Raw genomic sequence first — 22165 nt, 5'->3', positions numbered from 1 at the left:
TGAGTGCTTCTAGCTCGTGCGCAAAGAAATCAAAGGATCAGAGGGGCATCTTCCAAGCAAATCGTGGGTGGCTTAGCTTCAAAGGTGTCTGTAAAGAGTCTTCCAACCCCTTTTATTCCTCTGGCTCTAGCAATAAATTTATTAAGACTAGAGTTTGACTTGAGGGAGTCCCTAGGCTGCTGAGGCACTGTCACAGGAACGGAAGTGTGCACTTAATTCTTTAAAACTAATTTACTATTTCACCTGGAATCCTGCACGACATAAAATTTGGTAAAACAATGCAGAGATTTGACACATCACTAGGGACCAGAATATGGGCTGTTCCCCCCCCTAGAAGGAGATTTTCATTAATTTCTAAATTGTTACAAGTACGTGAACCCAAAATAGAATTCATTGTTCATGCCCCAAATATTTTTTTTGATGCATAAAGATGCATGGGCTCATAAGCCTGTTGGCTGAAAGTCATCATACGTGTAGCTGAGAACGGCTATGTCTGCTTTGTACTGGGATTTTCAGCACGGGAGACTTCTACTGATATCTGCTCACGTACGGGATGCTTACACGAGTTCTTCTTGGCTGAAATCTACTTCTGGACTGGTCAGAGTGCTGAAATTTTTGTGGGCAGCCGGTTTTGTGCTTGTTTAAGTGGGACTATTCCTTGCAGGGACGCACACCATGTGCCTTGCAATGATTTAGTCTGTTGCATTAACTTGATCTTCTCATGTAGGTTGTAGTAGCAAACCTTTAGCGGCTTCCCTTTAACTTCAATGCGAGTTGTGTCACCAAGATCCACGAAGGGCACCACTTTACTTAATCTTTCCTTAAGTATGTCTACATCTAGGATGTAGCCTTCTAAATGTTCATTTGGTAAAGTGCCCACCGACCAATCTTCTGGTAGGCCACCAATTCTGACATATCTTTCCAAGCTTTTTTCCCTCTCATTTTCCTTCAAAACTGATAGCACTTCTTTAACAAAAGTCTCAGATTGTACCTTTGAAGTATTATGGTCTTGCTGTGATGCTTCCGATATCTCTTCTTGGGTTTTCTCTTGAATTTGCTGTTTGGTCACAACATCCTGTAACTGCTCTTCTAGGTTGGATATCCGGGCTTTGGTGATCAACTCCGACTTCAAGCTGGTTACCTCCTGCCGTAGCCTCTTCAACTCGTTCATGATGAAGGTTTCCCATGGCAACTGTGGTTTGAGAGGGGGTGGAATGGGTGGGATACTCCAGGCCAAGGTTGCCGCAAAAGTCTTCTTGGGTGGAGCCATGTTAGTGTGAGTTGGGGGGTGTTGATATGTCCACTCCACAGGGCCCCCCACTGAGGGAGGCAAAAGAAAAAGGACCCCCCCCCCCCCCCCTTTGCTTCTTCCTCTTCTGTAGCTGTTGACGGGGCTGGTGGGACGAAAAGCTTGTTGGCGGGAGTAGCGGGCTGAAGTCTGAGTAGGCTGCGAGAGTGGCGGGGCTGAAGCCTGAGTAGGCTGCGCGCTGGCCCTGAGTAGGAGAGAGAGAGAGAGAGAGAGAGAGAGAGAGAGAGAGAGAGAGAGAGAGAGAGAGAGAGAGAGAGAGAGAGAGATGTACAACTCTTTGGCTTCAGACTTAACTATTCTATTCTCATCCCCACACACACACACACACACACACACACACACACACAGGTATTGCTATTAGCTATAATTAACTAAATCCATGCCCTCACACTCTCTCCCTCAAAAAACACTATCTTTTGATAGCTTAGGATTTCTCTCTACCTGGTTCATGCTATAACTACTAGGATGAACACACTCACACTCTTAATAGCTTTGATTTGAATCAGGCTTCTATACACATCTATAACTTTAACAGTGGATACCTTGTGCATTTTTTTTTCTAAATAAACCCTATATTCTAAACCCTTCTGACCAAAAGGAATATTTTATTAAACCCTCCTGGGGTGACTTGTTTATTTCTCTCTGGCATAGGACTCCACACCGGGTGGCTATCATATACTACTATGGCCTACCTCCCTTAAGGCTTGGAGCATAACCATCTGGTTACAGGAACCCCTCGCGGAATGGTGCCCTTCATAGGGTGCCTGGCTATTAGTCCACTTGTGGATGCCCTCGTGGGAATATACTCCTTCATAGGGCGCCTGGCTAATTATTCACTCCCTCTCGATTTTGTAAGCTACGTTTAAGAGCATTATGACCCCTTAGCTGTACCCGCGCATATTGTAAACCCCTCACACCCTGTTTGCTTCCGTCTCTTCCCCACTACTACTTAATACTCTCTGTCCCGCCTGTGGTTCCTTGCTTGAATTTTTTCCGCCTCTCTTCCACCTTAGCCTCTACATGGTTAACTATGGCGGCTACCTCTGGCTATCATACGCCTTGAGAATCGGACTTGCTGAGTGTGATCGTGGATTCTCCATACTGGACGTCTCTACCTACTGTGTTTTGCTATAAAATGAGGTGAGGGTTGCTTTGGCCCCACACTGAGACTTGATTCCGTATTTTGTGTGTATGCTTGCTTACTGTGGAGTGTAGTTGAGCATCAAAGTGTTTCTCAGGTCCGTGCCTTGTCTGACTGACTCTGTTTTTCAAACTTACATTGCTATTCTCTATTTTCTGTACTTTGCACTTGCGTGAAAAAGGTTTTTTAATTTGTCATCCTACTAAGAGCTCTGTGATGAGCTGTACCAAGCCCGACGGGTTGGGTTTTTTTACAACTGAGAGTGTTCTATGCGCATGCATTGAAGGGTTTTTTTTCTAAATCGATGCCTTCTGTACCACACCCGGCTTGGTAATTTCTTGCAATAATCTCTGCATAGTACCCATACTCTGGTTGGGGTATTTCCTATTTGCCATTTGGGTAATATTACACCTAGCGGGGTGTTTTTTAACAACTCTTGCTAGAAGTAATATGACGCATTCAACACGAACTCTGAAATGGTTCTTTCTGCTTGATACATTGTTGGGACTGTACGCAAGTGCGTATTTTTTTTAGTATGACGCTATACATATGCCGAGTGAGCTTTAAAATGATTTTTTTCACGCAGATGATGCATACCGTCTTGGTTTTTTTGGGGTTTTTTCAGACATGGAAGGTTGGGTTGCTGCATTGGTTTTGTTTGATTAAAAAAAAGAGAGAGGGGGGTGGGGATGATACCTCGTGCACTTGTTTGGTCTCAATGATTTCTAAGAATGATTATGAGCAAAATATTGGCTCCATCTTTGAACTGGCTTTTTCCATGCACAATTTAATATGGTAATAGCATGGTTGGTCTTCAAAGTTGAAATATCGAATTCGGATTACAAAACTGGCATTGTTTTTTATCCCTCTACTCTAGCTATCTAAGAATATCTACATTAAGCCGTGGTGTCTTTCAATTAGTTCGACAAGTTTATTTTAGTTGCTTGTGTGGCATAGAATGTGCTTTCTCTAAGGATAGATTGTACAAAAACATTTCTTTGAAGTTCATGGCACCATTAGACTCATTCAAGAATCAAGACATTCAAAAGTGCAATATACCTAGTGGAAGGATTGGTGGTAAAGATACAAAATCATTTGGGACAAAATTGGTTATAAAACACTATGATCAGAACGGGTAGTGGCCTTCTGATCAAAATTTTATGTATATAAATAGCTATTTAAAGTCTTAAAGGATTGGGGTATATAATAGCCTTATTTATAACCTACAAAAATTCAGCTGTATCTTAAAGGAGTCAAAGATTGAGTTGTTTTTGTGCAACCCCTCGTCACTTGTCTAAAGCCAGTTGTCTTTTGAACTATTATGTTCTTTTGTGTATATGCATTAATTCAAAAAAACAACAACACACACACGTGCGTATGCACACACGCACACACAAAACACTCATCCCCTCGTACACATACAGTAGCACACTCACACACACACACTCTTCCTTGCGAACTCACACTTTATCGAGAGGTGAGTTATAGGTTCCGGTTTCAGCATTGTAGGTGTAATCTTGGTGAGCTTCTTTCAAGAATGCAGCATAATGCAGCTATAAGGTATAATTTTGAACCCAAAGACTTGTCGAGGGCCTAATATTGAAACTCTCTCAGACTACACTCATTCCAAGATAAGCAGGAATCTCTTGCATTGATGGCTCAAGCAAGGTTTGATTTATACAATCATAAGTTTTGAAGCAGAACCATTGAAGACAAGGCAAGCCATTGTGATTATTGTCTAAATTCCTGCAAAATTCACCTCTTCACTTTTAGTTTGGTCTCTCTTGATTCTGGTGAGAGGACTTGCAAGTTGCCTTGCTTCAAAATGAGAACATCTTTTCCTGGGTCACCACCTTAGGTATGGTATCCATTATGCTTCAACAGCTGGTCTCTATTTTCTGAATTCATCTGGCTAGCTTTGTAAATATGAAGGACGCTTTCCCATCTATTAGTGACTCTCTCCATCATTTCTAGAGATTATACCGTTCGATAAAGAAGAGGCCCATTCACTTTAGGAAAATCGTGGTTATTGGTAGGCCAAATCAATGTTTGACATGCATTATGATGGGGCATCTTGTTAGAGATTTCCACAAGGCGCCACTGAGAAGGGGTAGCTATATCTTGCAGAGCCAAATACAGAGGCACACAGAATATTTAACTAGAGGGTATTGCTGAGAGCCAGCATCAAAGACACAGCCATAGAGATTGAGTGTCAGTAGAGAACAAGGAGGCAGAGACAAAGATAGACGGTTAGACAGCTGTCTTTGGTTATTGCAGGAGAAAGAGATCTGTATCAGGTACTGGAGTGCAGCCTTTTGATAGACGCCTTGATAGCTTTTTGAGACTAAAGCCTCGTCACAGGTGTCTGAGCCTCCAGCCTCAGATATTTAACAGTTCGGAAAATTACACCTAGAGGCATTCAGCTGGTAGACAGGAGGAGGAGAGAGAGTTTTGTCCTCGTGCTTGGCTTTCTCATGCAGATGCTGCCTTATCCATGTGATTGGTTGCACATTGTTTATTTGCTTCAGATTCGCAGAGGTGCAGCCTAGCAATGTCCTTTTACGATTCTCTCTCTTTATGCATTATTGTTGAGAGACATGGCCAATTCTTTCAGAGGATGAGTGGAGGATGGATGTAGAGTTTTATGCTGGACACTGCATGGATATCTTTGGGAGGCTTCTATGATCGGGCTGCTTCAGACAGCCTTCTACAAATTAATCTTTCTTTTCTTTCTTTATGGGTTTGAGTATTTCTGAACCATCATGTATCAATCTGATGATACAATGAAGAAGATCGGATGGTTAGATTCTTAGCGCTCTTGGACCTCCGTATGGTTTCTCCTTCCTTTAAATTCTCATTGTGCAATTCTAGAGGAGCTGCATCACAGATGCTTCTGAAAATAAGTTCTGTTTCTGTTTCTCTGCCTCTATCTGGTTTGGTTTATAACTCACCAATCCCCCATCCTACACCACTGATCTGCTTCTATAGTCATGCCGTAGGACCTGGCTCTGTTAGCCAGATGATGAAAATAGATGTTGAATTTGTACCGCAGAGCTCTCATAATGGAACAATTTCACAATTAGGATTTAGATTTTTCTGCTCTGTATCTATTGAAATGATTTTTAATGCGGAGGGTGAGAATATGTTTTTGATGCAGAGGGTGAATCATTACTGCTCTTTCTCTGAAATGCTTGAAGTTGAAGGCATGGATCATGTTTTACCATGTGTCACCTCTATGAAAGAAGGTAGACCCATGTAATTTAGTTGGTTTCTAGCGCTTCATAGTTGTGCACTTATACATGAGGCATGGTATCCACTGAAAACAGGTGTAGCAGTATATAGAAGTTTTTACCCAAGGGAAAAGGAGCTTTCAAAAGGCGTTCTAGCCATCCATGTTGAGCATATTTGTGAAGCGAGACAACCATTAACAATTGTTCAAAATATTCTCAAGGTAATAGTGGTTTCTTTCTTTTCAGTTCTTTGTTTGTTTCCTTCTCAATCTGGAAGGAGTAGGAGTTGTACATGTGTAAGAGGGAGAAGGCCGAGACGATGTCCAATTGTTTGCGGCACTGGGTACCACAGATAAGAGGACTCCAGTTTGCCCCTTCCGGACGGGGGAGAGAGCTTGTTTACTCGATCAGGAGTATGCAGATGATACTATGTGTTTTGCTGAGAAGTAGAGGTAGTATAGTCAGGAGAGTATGACGGGGAAGAGAGAGAAAAATCTTTACTTTTGTTGAACAGAGAGAGTTCTTTTTCCTGGCCTTTGCTCTTTGTAGGCCGTTTGGTCCGATCGGGAGATCCCTTGTGCACTGCGACACCTCGTTTCGCGTTTTCCTCCTGCGTGTTGTTACCATTGGCAGTGTTTTCTTGACACCCATTTCCTTGCGGTTTCTTGAGTCCGTCCAAAACCTTCTGGGCAGCAGGGAGCGTGAGAAGCTGTTGCAGTTTTGCGAGTTGAACTCGTACTCGCTGAAGTTCTTCTTTAGCAATTCTCCCTTAATGGTTCTTCCCGTTCCTTCTCAGAATCGACCTCCTTTGCAGAAAAAGAGACGTGACCAAGCTTTGATACCACCGTCGCAAACGGGAGCGCATACGAGTAATTTATTAATAGAAAATAAATAGAATTTGACCAAAAGAGAGAAAGGGGAAGACACACATTATTGGGGACCAGAAGATGGGCTGGCCTTCCCCCCCCCCCCCCTTAAAGAGAATATTTTTTCAGGGATAATTTTTTTAGGAGCACAAGAACTGGAGTAACCCCTCCGTTCTAGCTCTTAGACTTGATGGTCGTTTCTTTCCCGTAAGGGAAACGTGAGAGACTAGCTCTCAACTTAGATACCTTTCAGTCCGTACTAAGATCGTTGAAGCTCTGCAGATCTCGGATTATGGGAAGTCGGATTCCGTTTGCGGAATCCCCGAGCATAGGCTGACGCCTGCTTGCTCTTGAGTTGGACTAGAATTGTGGGCAGTGGCACTTCTCTTCGTTGAGTGATGATGGAGCCCCTCTATCCTTTTTTTAGTACACGGCCTCCCTTGTTGCATGGCTTTTGCAATTTTCGGGTCGCACACCTTGTTTCTGGGCTTGCCGACAGAGTCCGTCTTCTTGCTTACTCCATTAGGCTATAGACCAGGTACTCTACAATTGATCCCAGATTCAAGCCACGGGTTGGATTTCTGTCAGCGTTATAGTTTTCACCACAATATGTAGCATCACGCTTTGGAGCATGTGGAAGGCTCGATGTGCCCACATTATGGGCTCTCAGTCCTCCCCTACGTCTACCATTTTGACAACCATTTGGATAGAGCTACTGCATACTCTTCGTAGTCAGCAAGATTCTTCAGCCGACTCCTCTAGGGTAGCGGAGTAGCGTATTTTCGTCTTTCTTCACACATGGGCGAGATCGTAAGTTCTTTTCGTCGGAATCATGCCCACATAACATGGCATTATGCACCCCCACAGTGGTTCCTTCTACATTCATTGTACAAACCACCTTGATGTTTACATAGCCTACACATTGTTAGACCACTTTTGTACTTTCTCAGGGTGGTAGGCCACTGAGTATCTCCATAGGCGCCTTTTCTTGCCATGGAGAGAGAGAGAGATCCATGGTGAAACCCTAAGTCTGCCCCCAATCCTAACCCTATAGGTGGAAGCACGAGTGACAGGGTAGCACCTGCACGTCGGTCGCCGTAGGGTTGACGACAACAATTTAGGGTTTTCGCCTTTGTCGCCGTCGCATCTGCTTCCACCTCCTGCCGTCGTCAATCACGCTTTCACTTGCTACTGTGGTCGCTCGCTTTCGCTGCCTTTGCCGCCTCGTTTCGCCTCTGCAGTTGCCTGTAGCGTGACGACTTGCCACCTGTGTTGAGCCTTTTGTAGCCGACCACAGCTCCCGCCGCCCTTGTCGACACTTGCTCGCGCCGCCAACAGCTCGCACCGCCCGTGGTGTCATCTGCTCGCGCCACCCCTGCCGCCCACAGGTCATAGAACTGCCTATTTTTCTCGCCGCCCCTGTTGCCCATAGCTTGCCTGGCAGTGCAATCCACATCCGCCTCTGCTGCCTTATCTCTCGTGTTTCAGCCCGCAATCCTTTCCCTACCTGTTCACAGTTGTATAGCCATCTGCGTATGCTGACCCTCTATACTGGCATCATACAACGTTGGATACACTCACACCCCCATTGCAAACATCATACTCATTCAGACTCCCACTCTTCCTGGTTTAAGGGGTAGGGAGGGATCGATCACATATATTATCTTCATCATCTCTCTCTCAAGTATTATGGTACCTTCTATGGTCATTTCTGAAGATTACAACGCAAGATTTGTGATTGTATGGAAGTTCTCTCTCTAAGAGGGGTTGTCAGCCACTTGATGGGGTGTTCCTATGCTCGTGTCATCGAGCGTGGCTTTCGTGCATGTAGCTGGTTTGGATGAAGGCAAAGTAGAGGAAATCATCTTGCTCGGTAGAGGTACTTTCATTGCTATTTTTCCATCAAAGGGACTTGCCTCAAGGGTCATCAACGACACTCCTTTCGGCTTCGAGGTCAAATTGGTCTTTTTGCATCCCTGGTATGAGGATTTTTCATTGGCTGCTCTTGAGGATAGATGTCAGGTTCCTAACTCAGTAAAAATAGTTTCTTTAGAGCTGGTACAAAGTTTTGCTTGCCAGAAATGTTGAGGCAGATGGGTTCTATCTTTGGCATTCCATTCATGCGCTCAAGAGATCCGTGCCATCTATAAAGGTGGCCACTATCCCTGACATAAATTTTCTAGATTCCATCACTTTGGAGTGGAAAGGGGTGTTGCACTTGGAGGCGATTGTGGTTACGGGTAGATTGAACCGGTGCCTTGGATGCCATGGGATGGGGCACTTGGTGAGGAATTTCCCCTAGAGGGCGACATCAGAGACAGATTGGTCGGAGGAGAGAACCCTCACAGCCACAGCCCACAATAGAGTTCTGCAATGTAATATTTAATGGTCTAGTAACTTGCGTGTAGCGGAAAATAACATAGACATAGTGAGCATTTCATTAAGAAGAATTCCTAATGAGCATAGCAAGAGTGCTTGGATGGAGAGAGCAACAAAAGCGTAACACCTAGTTAGATAGGCATGAACAATACTTCAAAAAGAGAGAGAAATTACGCTATCGACAACAATTGAGGACCGGATTTACATGGAGCCGGTTCCCCCTCCAAAAGGCTTTGTATTATAGGTTTCCCCCGTCAAGGGAGACATTTTACAATACAATACTTTGTGTCCCTTCAATAACTTGTTGGTGCAATGAAGATGGAAGCTTCAAGCACCAAGCTTACACTTGAAAACACAACATCAATTCCCTCACGGTCTTAGACCCAAGATCTCACACACCTTCGAAGATGGTGAGAGCTAGCGGGGTATGAGAGTAGATCGAGAGGAAGGAGTATTCTTACGAGAAAGAAGTATGTCTCCTCACATAATCACTGTTAATAGCTTAGCATAGCTTAGTAATTAGCATGGTAGAGAGATGAGCATGCATTGAAGCTTGGCTCTTGGTTGGATTTGCATCACAAAGCCAAGAGTTGTTGGTGTAGGCCTCCCTTCTCAAAAGCTTGGAGAAGATGATGAGCTTTCCATTAAAGCTTGGAGAAGGAGATAGTCTTCTTTACTTCACACATGAGCTTGTGTGAGTGTGTGTGTGTGATATTGCCTTGCAAAAATCAGCCCTCTCTCTCTTGGTCGACCCCTCTTGCTATTTGCTCATGTTGGCATCCTATTGGCCCTTGCAAAGCTTAGCCAATGACAATTCAGAAGCATAAGTGATAGCCTTGTGACATGTGTCCCCCTTTCCCCTTTTGTGAGAGCTTTAGGTATTTAAATAATGTAATTAAACTCTCATTGGACCTCTTAGTCTTTTGGCCAATAGGAATCAGGCAAGCCATTGGGCTGCTGAATGCTCATTGGTCCCCCTTGGGAGACTGCCCAATAGTCTTTTAGAGAGCTTAACTTCTATTGGTTCCTTTATCAAGCCTAATCCTCATTGGTCCACCTTTATGGCATCCAATAGGATTTGAATGCACCTTGGGGGCAACTGGGGTAGGAAGCTGACATGTGTCCACTATGCCCTTTGTGTAAAGGGAGCTTGGAAGAGAGAGTGTGTGTTTCTCTCTCATCCCCTACAAATTGGACTCGCCCCCTCCTTGATAGGAATGTGGGAAGACTTTTGAGTCTTCCCACAAGCATCCAAATTTACCTAGAGTTTGACCATTGAACATTTCATTTAATTTTGGAACCTAAGATTTTTGGAAGTCTTAATGGGCTGAACCTTAGGGTCTTTGAAGCCCATTGTTGCACATTGCTCTTTTGCAGATGCCCCCCCTTTGGATCCCTATTTTTCCTCCTTTGGATCCCTACTGTGACCGGTTTGCGAGCCTAACCAATAATTTAGCTTTTTCTCCCCAGGTACTTCCCCATATTAAATGATAAGTTTAACCATTTAGGAGAATTAGATATTAGTTATTATGACACTACCTCTCTTGAAATCATAGTCGTCCTCGCCTATGAGGTAGAGAAGATAAAGCCTAGTCATTAGTCCGTTTGCTAGCGGGTAGAGGATCCCTATTTTACCCTACGACATCGTCCCAGAATGGATGACTAGTCCATTTGGTGCTTGAGAGCATTAGCTGCTGCAAGCATGTCTGCACATTTGTCCTATCAATCTTTTATAGTAGAGTGATAAGCTCTAGTTGGTGTTCGGGAGACGTCGTCTCCACAGACATGATCCTAAGCATGCATACTCGTTAATATGTGCGCATTATAAAGAAAAAGAGAGTCTTATAAGACAAAAACTTTGTTCATTTAAACATTTTTACATTTGCTTACTCTAGGGAAGCATTGTAAGCATTGACAAGGTTTAGGTTATTCCTTAATTGTATGCCTTGCATCCATCTAGCATCTTCAAAAGGATAGTTCTTAAACTTAATAAGATACCGTCAGATCATCTTACCGCCTCTCAATACCTTGTCTTCATGTGGGAGAATGGACTCGGGCTGTAGTACCTCTTCTTGGTCCTCGATCTCCGGTGGATCTTCAATAGTTGGTTCTTGAGGTGGCTCTCCTTTATAAGGCTTTAGTTTGCTCACATGGAAAGCATTGTGTATGAGCCAATGACTGGGCAATTTGAGTTGATAGGCAATCTCATTGATTGGTCTAAGAATCTGGAAATAGTACTTTTTTGCTAATTTAGCATAGTACTTTTGGTGTCCTGTAGGATTCTTGCCCGTTCTGTGCCTTAATCGAGCCTTGGGAAATTTAAGTAAGACCCAATGATTTTGTTTAAAGGCTTGAGCTCTTCTGTGCTTATCAGCAGCAGCCTTTTGCCTTTGCTGTGAGATAGAGATAGAATCCTTAATCTTTTGGAAAGATTCTTGTAGGTCTCCGCTATACTCATCTGCAGCAAAGATCTTCCCGTGTACCTTAAGTAGCAGGGGACTTTTAGATCTTCCCTCAATTACCTCAAAAGGTTTTCCTGTGGAGGTATGTATAGTGTTATTATAGGCATACTCCACTAACGGTAAGTACTTCTCCCATTGGGACCTTTGATCTACTTCCGTTACATAGGCTTTTAGTAGATCAAGAATTGTTAGGTTAGCTATTTCACTTTGGCCATCCGTTTGCGGTGATAGGCCGAAGAGAAGTTTAGCCTTGTCCCTTAATTCTCAAAGAGACCCTTCCAGAAATTGCTGGTCATTCTAGGATCTCTATAGGATCTCTATCCGACACTATGGACATTGGCAAGCCATGGTACTTGAAAATTTGTGATATGAAGAGGGTTGCCATTTGATGGGCTTTGATAGTCTTTTTGACAGGTATAAAATGAACTTGTTTGCTGAACCTGTCTACTATAGTCCATATTCCAATATTCCCATGGATAGACTTAGGCAATCCAAAGATAAAATCCATGGATATGCTCTCCCATGGTGAATTAGGGATTGGCAAAGGTTGAAGCAATCCAGGTTGCTTTCCTCTATCAAACTTCGTCTTTTGGCATACTACACATTTAGAAACATACTTTTGTATGTTTTCTTTCATGGCAGGCCAATAGAAATATTTTTCTATTCCCTTTAGGGTAGACTGAATCCCTCTATGCCCCGCATAAGGAAGAGCATGAGATTCATACATTACTTTCTCACGTAGTGAGTTAGTAATGCATTGTCTATTGCCATAGAGAAGATAACCATCTTGTAAGGTAAATGGTTCTTCTTTCTTCCCTAGTGCAAGGGCCAACTGAAATCACATCTCTAAAATCAGGATCAATAGCGTACTCATCTATCATAGCAGATAGATCATTGTGAGTTACTATGGAAACCGCATTTAATCTTGGCCGTCTTGCGAGTGCATCGGCTACTTGATTATGGTTGCCAGCAATGTGAGCAATATGAAAATGAAATGCGAAAGGAAATTTGTCCACCTCATTTGTTTGTCGGAGAGCTTGGTTTGCGTCATGAAGTACTTAAGGCTTTGGTGATCCTTCCGCAGAATGAAAGGAGTCCCCAATAAATAGTGCTTCCATGAGTCTAAGGCATGTAGAACTGCGAGGAGTTCCTTTTCATATATGCCTAGAGCTTGCTCAACAGGATCGAGCCTTCGACTTTCGCAGGCTATGGTGTGCCCTTCTTGGAGTAAAACAGCTCCAAGGCAATCACCACAAGCGTCGCATTGGACCTCAAATGGTTTTGAGAGATCCGGCAGTGTAAGCATAGGATGAGAGATGAGCTTTTCTTGAAGCTTTTTGAAAGCATTGTTCTCCTTGGTAGACCATGTATACCTAACGTTTTTCTTTGTTAGGTTATGTAATGGGCTCGCGATTTGTGAGGACTTTTCTATGAAGCGTCTATAGTATGCACACATACCTATAAAGCTTCTTAGTTCATGTAGATTCCTTGGATTAGGCCATCCTTCTATTACCTCTAGCTTTGATGGATCCATTTGGTTACCATCTTGAGAGATAATGTGACCTAAATACTGAATCTCTTGTAAGAAAAATTCACTTTTCTTTTGATTAATATAAAGTTTATTCTCTCGTAAAACTTGAAATATTACTTGGAGGTGTTGCTCTTGTTCGTCTAGTGAATTAGAGTTGATGATTATATCATCAAAGAACACTCCAGTAAAGGTTCGGTTAGGCCTAAATAGCTTCTCCATCAAGTGGTTAAATGTAGCTGGTGCATTGTTCAAGCCAAAAGGCATGACAATGTATTCGTAAAGACCAAACGTAGTGCGGCGGTGTTTACAATGTCTTGATCTACTAGCCTTATTTGATGGTAGCCACTTGTTAGGTCAATCCTACTGAAGTAGGTCGACCCTTGTAGCTTATCAAATAGGTCTTCTACCCGTGGAATGGAAAACCTATTCTTGCTAGTGATCCTATTTAGTGCTCTATAGTCGACACACATACTATATGTGCCGTCTTTCTTTTGCACTAATAACACAGGTGAACAAAATGGAGATAAGCTAGGCCTAACCATGCCCTTCTCAACTAACTCATGCACTTGCCGCATAATCTCCTCTTGTTGAGCTTAGGAAACTTTATAAGGAGGTTTATTAGGCGGTGAACTTCCCGGAAGAGGCAAGTGCACCAAAAGGTGCCACTTGCCACATTTATAAGCATTTTCCCGTTTCGGGGTTGCCGTCTAAAAATATCCCAACTGGTTGCCCAGTTGACTTCACGGCAGAGTAAGAAAATGTTCCCCTTGTCATTCCGGAGATAATGACGTCAACACATTTTCAGGTCCCAAAATAGCAGTTACCTAAATTTTAGGAGATGTTGCCATTGTATCTTTCTAGGTCATCCGACCCTCTTTGTACACTGTGGCCACATCCAGAACTGAAATGTAGCCTCTGTAGCAAAGGATTCCACTTTGGCTAGTCAATGACCCCACTTGGCTAACCATAGTCCTTGTCCAACCTTAGTGCTCTCTTGCCCTCAGGCCTGGACTCCCTCTGGACAGTTCCACACTAGCTGTGCAATGCAGGGCAGTTAGATTTCCCGAGGGGTGTTTCCAAAAAGTGAAAGTAAATAGATAATAAGAAAGAAATCAACAAAAAGGATAGATAGTAGTCACACGCTGGTGACACACCCCCTCCTTGATAGGGATGTGGGAAGACTTTTGAGTTTTCCCACAAGCATCCAAATTTACGTTGAGTTTTCCCACAAGCATCCAAATTTACGTAGAGTTTGACTGTTAAACATTTCATTTAATTTTTTGGAACCTAAGCTTTTTGGAAGTCTTAAGGAGCCGTGAAATGTGTTCGCGTCATTACTTCCGGTATGACAAGGGGAACATTTTATTACTTTGCTGTAAAGTCAACTGATGCACCAGTTGAGAGATTTGTAAGCAGGAAGCCCAATACGGCAAAATTGCATGCATGAGTGCCAAGTCGCACTTTTTAGTCAATTTGCCAAGTCTGGGAGAACAGAACTCGTAACTGACTTTTTGGAGCACTTTTGGAGGGTGATAATTGTGATTTTTAGCCATTTCTCTCCATTTTTGAGCTTCCCATGACTTTACCTAGGACCAAGGAGCTCATTTTCATTATTGGAAAGCATTAGATGCGTGTTTACAGGGCTGTGTTGCTGCGTTTTTAGCAATACGCAGGTTTTGGCAGCCATGAAACTCTACCTCTTTTGCATTTATTTGTTCACATATGCATTACAAGTCAAGAGCAGAAGAGGGGGCGCTCGATTTATGCTGGGGGGATGCTTCATTGAGAACCTGTCACAGGTTGAGAGCTATGGAGTGCTTCCTTTTCTCTATGTACAGTTTGGTGTGTCACCAGCGTGTGACTACTATTTATCCTTTTTGTTGATTTCTTTCTTATTATCTATTTACTTTAACTTTTTGGAAACACCCCTCGGGAAATCTAACTGCCCTGCATTGCATAGCTAGTGTGGAACTATCCAGAGGGAGTCCAGGCTTGAGGGCAAGAGAGCACTAAGGTTGGACAAAGACTATGGTTAGCCAAAGTGGAATCCTTTGCTACAGAGGCTACATTTCAGTTCTAGATGTGGCCGCAGTGTACAAAGAGGGTCGGATGACCTAGAAAGATACAATGGCAGCATCTCCTAAAATTTAGGGAACTGCTATTTTGGGACCTGAAAATGTGTTTGCGTCATTACCTCCGGAATGACAAGGGAAACATTTTCTTACTCTGCCGTGAAGTCAACTGGGCAACCGGTTGGGAGATTTTTAGGTGGCAACCGCGAAACGGGAAAATGCTTGTAAATGTGCCAAGTGGCACCTTTTGGTGCACTTTCCTCATGCAACAAGAAGTGGCGCTGAATTTTAAGCTGGGAGAGGCTCATTTTCAGTTTTTGTCACAGGTTAAGAGCTATGGAGTGCTTGCTTTCCCTCCTATGTACAGTGCGGTGCCAAGAGTGATGCCCTGCACGCTACGCACTGCCCTCTCTCTCCCCTATGGTAGTATGTTATGCCCCTCTAGTGGGCTTTTCATTTGACCAATGTATAGTTGTGTGGGTTCATGCGCGATTGCCGAGGCAAGAGCCTCTTGCACAGGTACTGGATTAGCTAGCGGCTAATCCCCCGCAGGCACAGGTGAATTCGGAGAGGTTTCACACCAGAAATCTCGTCCGATTCAAAGGGCAAGTAGCCCTAGAGGTGCGGGAGCTCAAGGACTTGCTACGGATGCGACCGGCACGTGAAACGGAGCGCAAAACAGTAAATTACAGCCTGCTGTGTATTTTTGCAGGTTTAGGGTTTTGGCCCTAAACGAACCCTAATACCCCCAGGAGGTTCGGGGACGCGAGGGGACCGTTGTACAGGTGATCTGGCGCATTTTCAGTGCTGAAAACAGAGAATTCAGCGTGCTGCAGATTCTCGCCAGGTTTTGCAAAGTGCCCGTACGCGTCGGGAAAGTCGGTCAATGCGTGGGAATACTGACTGTGAAGTGTCCTAGTACAGTTATGCTGCCGCAATCGGGCCGGATTAGTTGAAATTCAGCCAAGTATGTGCGGGGCAGCTTGTAGGGATCCACAGCGTTCATTCCTTTTTTTGAACAATAAAGAAATACTGAAAGGGGCGCCTAAGTTAGGGGCCAATCTGGTGTCGGTCTACTCATACAGGTTCAATCTAGCAGCCTGTATCCCTCTCCCCTTTGTTGTGTCTTGAAAGTACAGGTAAAGTGGACAACAAATTAAATGGGTGAAAGCTAAATCAAGGTTTAAAGTAAAGTCTACCGCCCTTTTTGGATTGAACAAGCCGGTTACATGGTTCCATCGACGGGATTAAATCACTTTTTCCCATAGAAGTGACCCTTGGTCAGTTTGGGCTTGAAGACACAGGGGATCATAGACCAGACACAGGGAATTGTAATTATGGCTGACAGACCAGATGATGTGACTGAAGAGATTTCCTCTTCACAGGGTCAACAGACACATGAAGTGGGTGAGTCCTCAAGACCACCACAGATGGATGATGATATATTCAGGACCCAATTGGCTACTGCTGTGGCTATGTTCACACAAGTTATGTAGAATCCGAGGTTTTTAGCCTTTCTGCAACCTCCTGTTCCGTCTCAGCAAGTTGGGTCACTGAATCATATTCAAAAGCCTGTTAAGGCTCAAGCACAGGTGATTCATACTGCAGAGTCAATGGAAACAACTGTACACTTGACGGAGAACATGCAATCTCTACAACCTGTGCCTAAGGTGCAAGAACAGGTGGCTGAGATGCCAGTCTTTCAAGCTGTACCAGTTCAGCCCGCCACCTTTCAGCAGCCTATAGTTGGCTCATCGGGTGACCGAACAAAATGAGTTCCTTCCCTTCCATTTATTACCTACAAGAAATTCTCCAAAAATCGAAAAGCCTCTCACCGTGCGTGCATGTGAAGGACAGCTATGCCCTCAGAGTGGACAATTCCTAAGGGCAATTTCATGCACCTACGACTACGAAGAGGTGAAAACCAAAGACACACCTTGCATCCATGTGACAACTGCTAGCATAAACCTTGACACACGATGAGTCCACGCATGAAATGAAAAAAAAAATAATTTGAAAAAACCATGCTGTAGACTCCCACCACCAGCTAGCAGGTGGCCTCCTTGTTCTCGAATCTCCTCTCTTGCTAGTAGCGTCCCATGCTGCCTTATGCAAGAGTGTAGAGAATCTGTCAAGCCGGACCATCATGGTCCCATGAGCTCTAATGGTTTTGTGCACGCCGCCATGTGAAATGCACGAGCTAGAAGAGGCTCTAATACCAACGTTCATCCCTCGCCGGACCCATCCTGCACACATGACAAGACACAAGCCATACTGACACATAATTGAGCGTAGAGAACGGACATCATGCTCACCCTCGAGCCATACACCTAATACAGGCCCACTTGCGAGCTTGGGAGCCTGCAGCCAACGGGCTAGCCTCTACCACAAGGGTTGTTGTCCCATACTACCAAGCTCACACCAGATGGGTGTGCGGGTAGAGCTACTAAGAGCCTAGAATCCAAGGGTGGTGATTGCACCCGGTAGCTCACAAACGAGCCAAGGGTCCTATTTATAGGATTCCTTAACCGCCCTAACCATAGAGCTGTGCTCACACTTGGCAAACATAGCTCAAGTGCCCATCCTGATGTTTGGGGACGTAACAACCTTCTTACTTGACTGTTACTAATCCTCTGGTATTCCACCATTATGCAGGAAATCATACACATCCAGCCACTCTAGATCTGGCTTCTCCATAGTCATTGTTTGAAACGATTCAACATCTACTGACTCATCTCTAGATGACTCTGATGAGATACTTTTCGTACTTTTATACAAAAAGTCTGTACCACAGTGTATTTGCCAGGCTTATGAAAAATCTTAAAGTCTAACTCTAAAAGAATCATCATGCTTCTGATTAATCTTCCTTGGAAAATGACCTTATTAATCAGATAAAGTAAATCTTGTTTGTCAACATAGAAATGAAAGAGCTTTCCTAGTAAATAATGTTTGAACTTTGTAGCATTGAATACCATTCCGAGTACATCCCTTTCAATGGTTGGATACCCATGCTTTGCTTTACTTATCCCTAACTGAGAAAATATACTGGATAATTAGTTTTGCATTTGGTTGAGCTAAAATAGCACCCATCGCCATGCTAGAAACATCAACATGTACATGAAAGATAATATTCCAGCTCGGCTGGTGAAGCACTTGTTTTGTGTCAATATCTATCTTTAGATTTAGAGCACTTTACAAAACCTGGCGAGAAATTATAGCACGTTGAAATCTCTGTTTTTGGCCTCCAATTTGCACCAAAACACTTGTTCGGTAATTCCCTAGCTTCCCGGAAGCTCCTAGGACCTGTAGTGCATCAAAATTGGCCAAAACCCTTAACCTGCAAAAATTACAGCAAGCTGTAATTCTCTATTTTGTGCTCTGGTTGGCGCGCCAATAACTCTTGTGGGTAGCCCTTGAGCTCCCGCACCTGTAGGGAAACTTGCCTATTGAATTAGACAAGATTCCTTGCGGAAAATCTCTCTAAATTGTCTTGTTTAAGCATGCAAGGCTTTCTCGAGGCTCCCCTGGCATTAACCTTGTAGTTTAGGTGCGAAATCTTAAACTTGCAAAAAAAACACAGCAGGCTGTAATTCCCTGTTTTGCATCATTTTGAGGAGAGCAAACATGCCTACGCGTGTCTCAAAAGCTCCTGCACACAATAGGATAGTTCCTCTGTAAATTGGACGAGTTTTCATGCGAGAAAACTCTCCGTTTTCGCATTCCTTTAAATGGAACTGTGCATACTTGAAGGGGATTAGCAATTAGCTAATCCAGTTCCTGTACAGAAGGCTTTTGCCTTGGCAAACACGCATAAAATCCTCAGAATTGTACATGATCATCTGAGAAGCCCAACTAGAGGGGCATTTACCATATGTGCAAAGGGGGGAGAGAGATGCACGAGAGCAAATGAAAACGGCCCGTAAGGCGGTAGACTTTGGCTTTCACCTGAAATTCTTTACTTTAGACACACACAGAGAGAATGTGCAAAGGAAACCTGCGACGGGAATTAACACTTAAGCACACACACGGCTCGGAAGCTAGAATGCTCCGAGTAGACGCCGACAACCTGTAGGCCCCAAAATTGGTGCCCCTTTCGGTATTTCTTTATACTTTGAGAGGGTAAATTTACAAAGTAGAGTCCTGGGAATTCTTTACCTGTATCCAGCTAGATACCACCTGATTTGGTCAAATTTCAGCAGCATAACAACCCCAAAACTTCCGCGAAATCTGGCATAAACCCTCTGATTCCTATCCAAAAACAGTAAATTCAGCACACTGTATTTACTGGTTTTTGTCCTGTTTTTAGCCCCAAACAGTCCCCTAACTGTCCTCTGCCAGTGGGACACTATTCCCAATGGTTCTGGCGTCCGTATGGCTGAAAAACAGTCAATTTACAGCGCTGAAACGCACTTGTACGGTGAGGTTATGACCCTCACCCTGCTTTGGAGTAGCAGTTAGCTACCCCTGTTCCTGCTCAAGGAGGCTCTTTCCTCAACACAAAAGCATGAGCCCACACAGAGCTGTACATCAGTCAAATGAAGAGCCCTCTTGTGGGGCATCACATAATTGCACGTAGGGGGGAGAGAGAGCAGTGTGTAGTGTGCAGGTCATCACTCCTAGCACCACACTGTACATAGAGAGGAAAGCAAGCACTCCATAGCTCTTAACCTTAGGTTCTCAATGAAGCATCCTCCCAGCATAAATCGAGCGTCCCCTCTTCTGCGCTTGATCTGTAATGCATCTTTGAACAGATAGATGCAAAAAGTCCATGGTTGCCAAAACCTGCGTATCGCTGAAAACGCAGCAAAACAGTATCTGATGCTTTCCAATGCTGAAAATGAGCTCTTTGGTCCTAGGTTAAGTCATGGGAAGCTAAAAAATGGAGAGAAATGACTGAAAATCAGTGTTAACAGCCTCCAAAATTGCTCCAAAACGTCAACTACGGGTTCTGTTTACCCAAACTTGGTAAAATTGGCCCAAAAGTGCCACTTGGCACTCGTGCATGCAATTTCCCCGCATTGGGCTTCCTGCTTAAAAATCTCTCAACTTGTGCATCAGTTGACTTTGCAGCAGAGTAATAAAATGTTCCCCTTGTCATTCTGAAGCTAATGACACGAACATATTTCATGGCCCAAAATAGCAGTTCCCTAAATTAGGAGATGCTTCCGTTGGGCTCTCACTGGTCATCTAACCATCTATCCTCATTGGGACCGCATGAAAAAGTGCAATGTGGCCCAACTGTCGGATACTTTCTGTTGGTGATCCCACCTTGACTTCATGCCTTCATTGAGTTCACTTCCTAGTATCCACCAACTTGCTAAGTGCGACGGGGGGACCTACATGATCTTGAACTGAGCCTAGACATCCTTTTACTTTACAAGTTCCAGTGCCGACCAACTTCCCTTTTGCGGGTGAAACTACCGTTCACTTTGGCCATACAATGTCCGACCATTTGCAACTTCAAAGAGAGGGTCTCAAAAATTAAATAAAAATCAAAGAAACCAACAACTAAGGTTAGCAGTTGCCACGTCCTCGTGACAACAAATCATCGTGCTGCATGAGATAAGGGAGAAGGCAAGCATATTAATAAAGTTGTGATCACCTGCACCCACTACTGACACACACACACACTGTGTTCACTTATCCTCCAAAAATCAGCCCCAGCCTCAATTTTGGGCACCCCCTCTTGGATGAGACCTTCTGGAGTGAGTTTTGACCTGCAGGTTGCTCTCCTACTGCCATGTGTCCAGTTTGCTCCTTTTAGAAGGCAAGCATATTAATAAAGTTGTGATCACCTGCACCCACTACTGACACACACACATTGTGTTCACTTATCCTCGAAAAATCAGCCCCAGCCTCAATTTTGGGCACCCCCTCTTGGATGAGACCTTCTGGAGTGAGTTTTGACCTGCAGGTTGCTCTGCTACTGCCATGTGTCCAATTTGCTCCTTTTGGATTAATTGCTAGTATCCACCAACTTATAAAGTCCTGCCGATGGGCCTAAATGACTTTATCTGAGCCTAGCCAGTTCTTTACTAGTCGGATTCTAGTGCCGATCGGCCCAACCATCTCGTAGCTGCCTAGCCTTGACTCCTACAGGTGAAACTTTTGGCCAATGGCTGTTGCACACTGGCCATGCAATGTCCGGGCATTTGTGATTTCAACAAGAGGGTCCCAAAAGTTAAATAAAAATCAAGGGAAAGAACCAGAAAATATATATATTGGTTGTCACAATCTCGTGACATACCCCTCTCTTAAAATCGCAAACATTCTCAATTGCATGCCACATATACATGCTATGGATGATTTAGTATGGTAAGCATCCTTTTATCATCATATGTATCCGGAGGAAAGACTATTAAACATGTGTACAAATGACTTAATCTGACCTTCATACTTTTGTCAAACAAAATACACTTTGCACTGAATCCTTATGCACGTGTGAAGTGCTAGCTCTATCATCACCCCTCTTTTGAGTATGTGTCAGACCTTTGCTCTATTGAAGTGGCCTGAGTTGGGGAATACGTGGGTTGTAAACCAAAAGCTTTAAGGTAAAACTGCAATACATTTGGTGACTCGATCAGTTCAATTTTTTCCATCCACTTTGCATCCATAGGTGGATAGCTTTTGAACTTCACCAAATAACGTCTTGCAACTTTTCCCTTAGCTTTTCTTTCTTTTGGCCCGTCCTTTAGAAGACTTGGCAGTGTCTTTAGCCTTCTCTGCATTTCTTGACCCTTGGGAAGCTTCATTAGTCGCTTTTGCAAAGGAGCTCTTTGCTAATTTTTCTTTTGCTGATCCCCTTTCACGTTGCCTTGAAACCCAGTGTCCTTTCCCTTCAACAAGGTGTGACCAGTGTTGGCAACTTCCATAAGTTGAGTAAGGGTGACCACTTTATTCTTTATGCAGTATTTTGTGAGCCCTTTATGTAGTCCACAACAATACTTCTCAATCTACTCTATCAGTGGCACAAACCTTTAGGAAGTTATTGAGAGCAATGCTTTACAAAACTTCCGATTGTACTCATCTAAGCTTTTGCAAGAAGCCGCATTGTGTTGGTGCCAATCGTCATGATATCGGCTTCAAATTCATTTGATAGCCATGCAGATGCAAACATTTGCTTGAAGTAAACCCATGTGGTGGGTGTCTGTCCTAGCATCAACAGTGTCTTCCAC

General features: G+C 43.8%; 1 protein-coding gene across 7 annotated transcripts in view; it reads left to right on the top strand.

The window, feature by feature from the left end:
• Positions 1-22165, top strand: part of LOC147458746 (uncharacterized) — a 69480-nt gene that overhangs the window by 33849 nt on the left and 13466 nt on the right. For all 7 annotated transcript variants that reach the window (XM_086510185.1, XM_086510186.1, XM_086510182.1 and 4 more), the window contains exons 5-6: positions 5608-5695; positions 5777-5901. In XM_086510185.1, coding sequence (XP_086366311.1) covers positions 5608-5695; positions 5777-5901 — 213 coding nt within the window. The remainder of the gene's footprint in view (positions 1-5607; positions 5696-5776; positions 5902-22165) is intronic.

The sequence above is a fragment of the Adiantum capillus-veneris genome, chromosome 4 (genome assembly GCF_014529385.1).
Source record: "Adiantum capillus-veneris isolate H3 chromosome 4, ASM1452938v2, whole genome shotgun sequence".
NCBI classification, from domain to species: Eukaryota; Viridiplantae; Streptophyta; class Polypodiopsida; order Polypodiales; family Pteridaceae; genus Adiantum; species Adiantum capillus-veneris.
The sequence above is the reverse complement of the archived record's forward strand: the minus strand, read 5'-3'. Positions and strand labels throughout refer to the sequence as shown.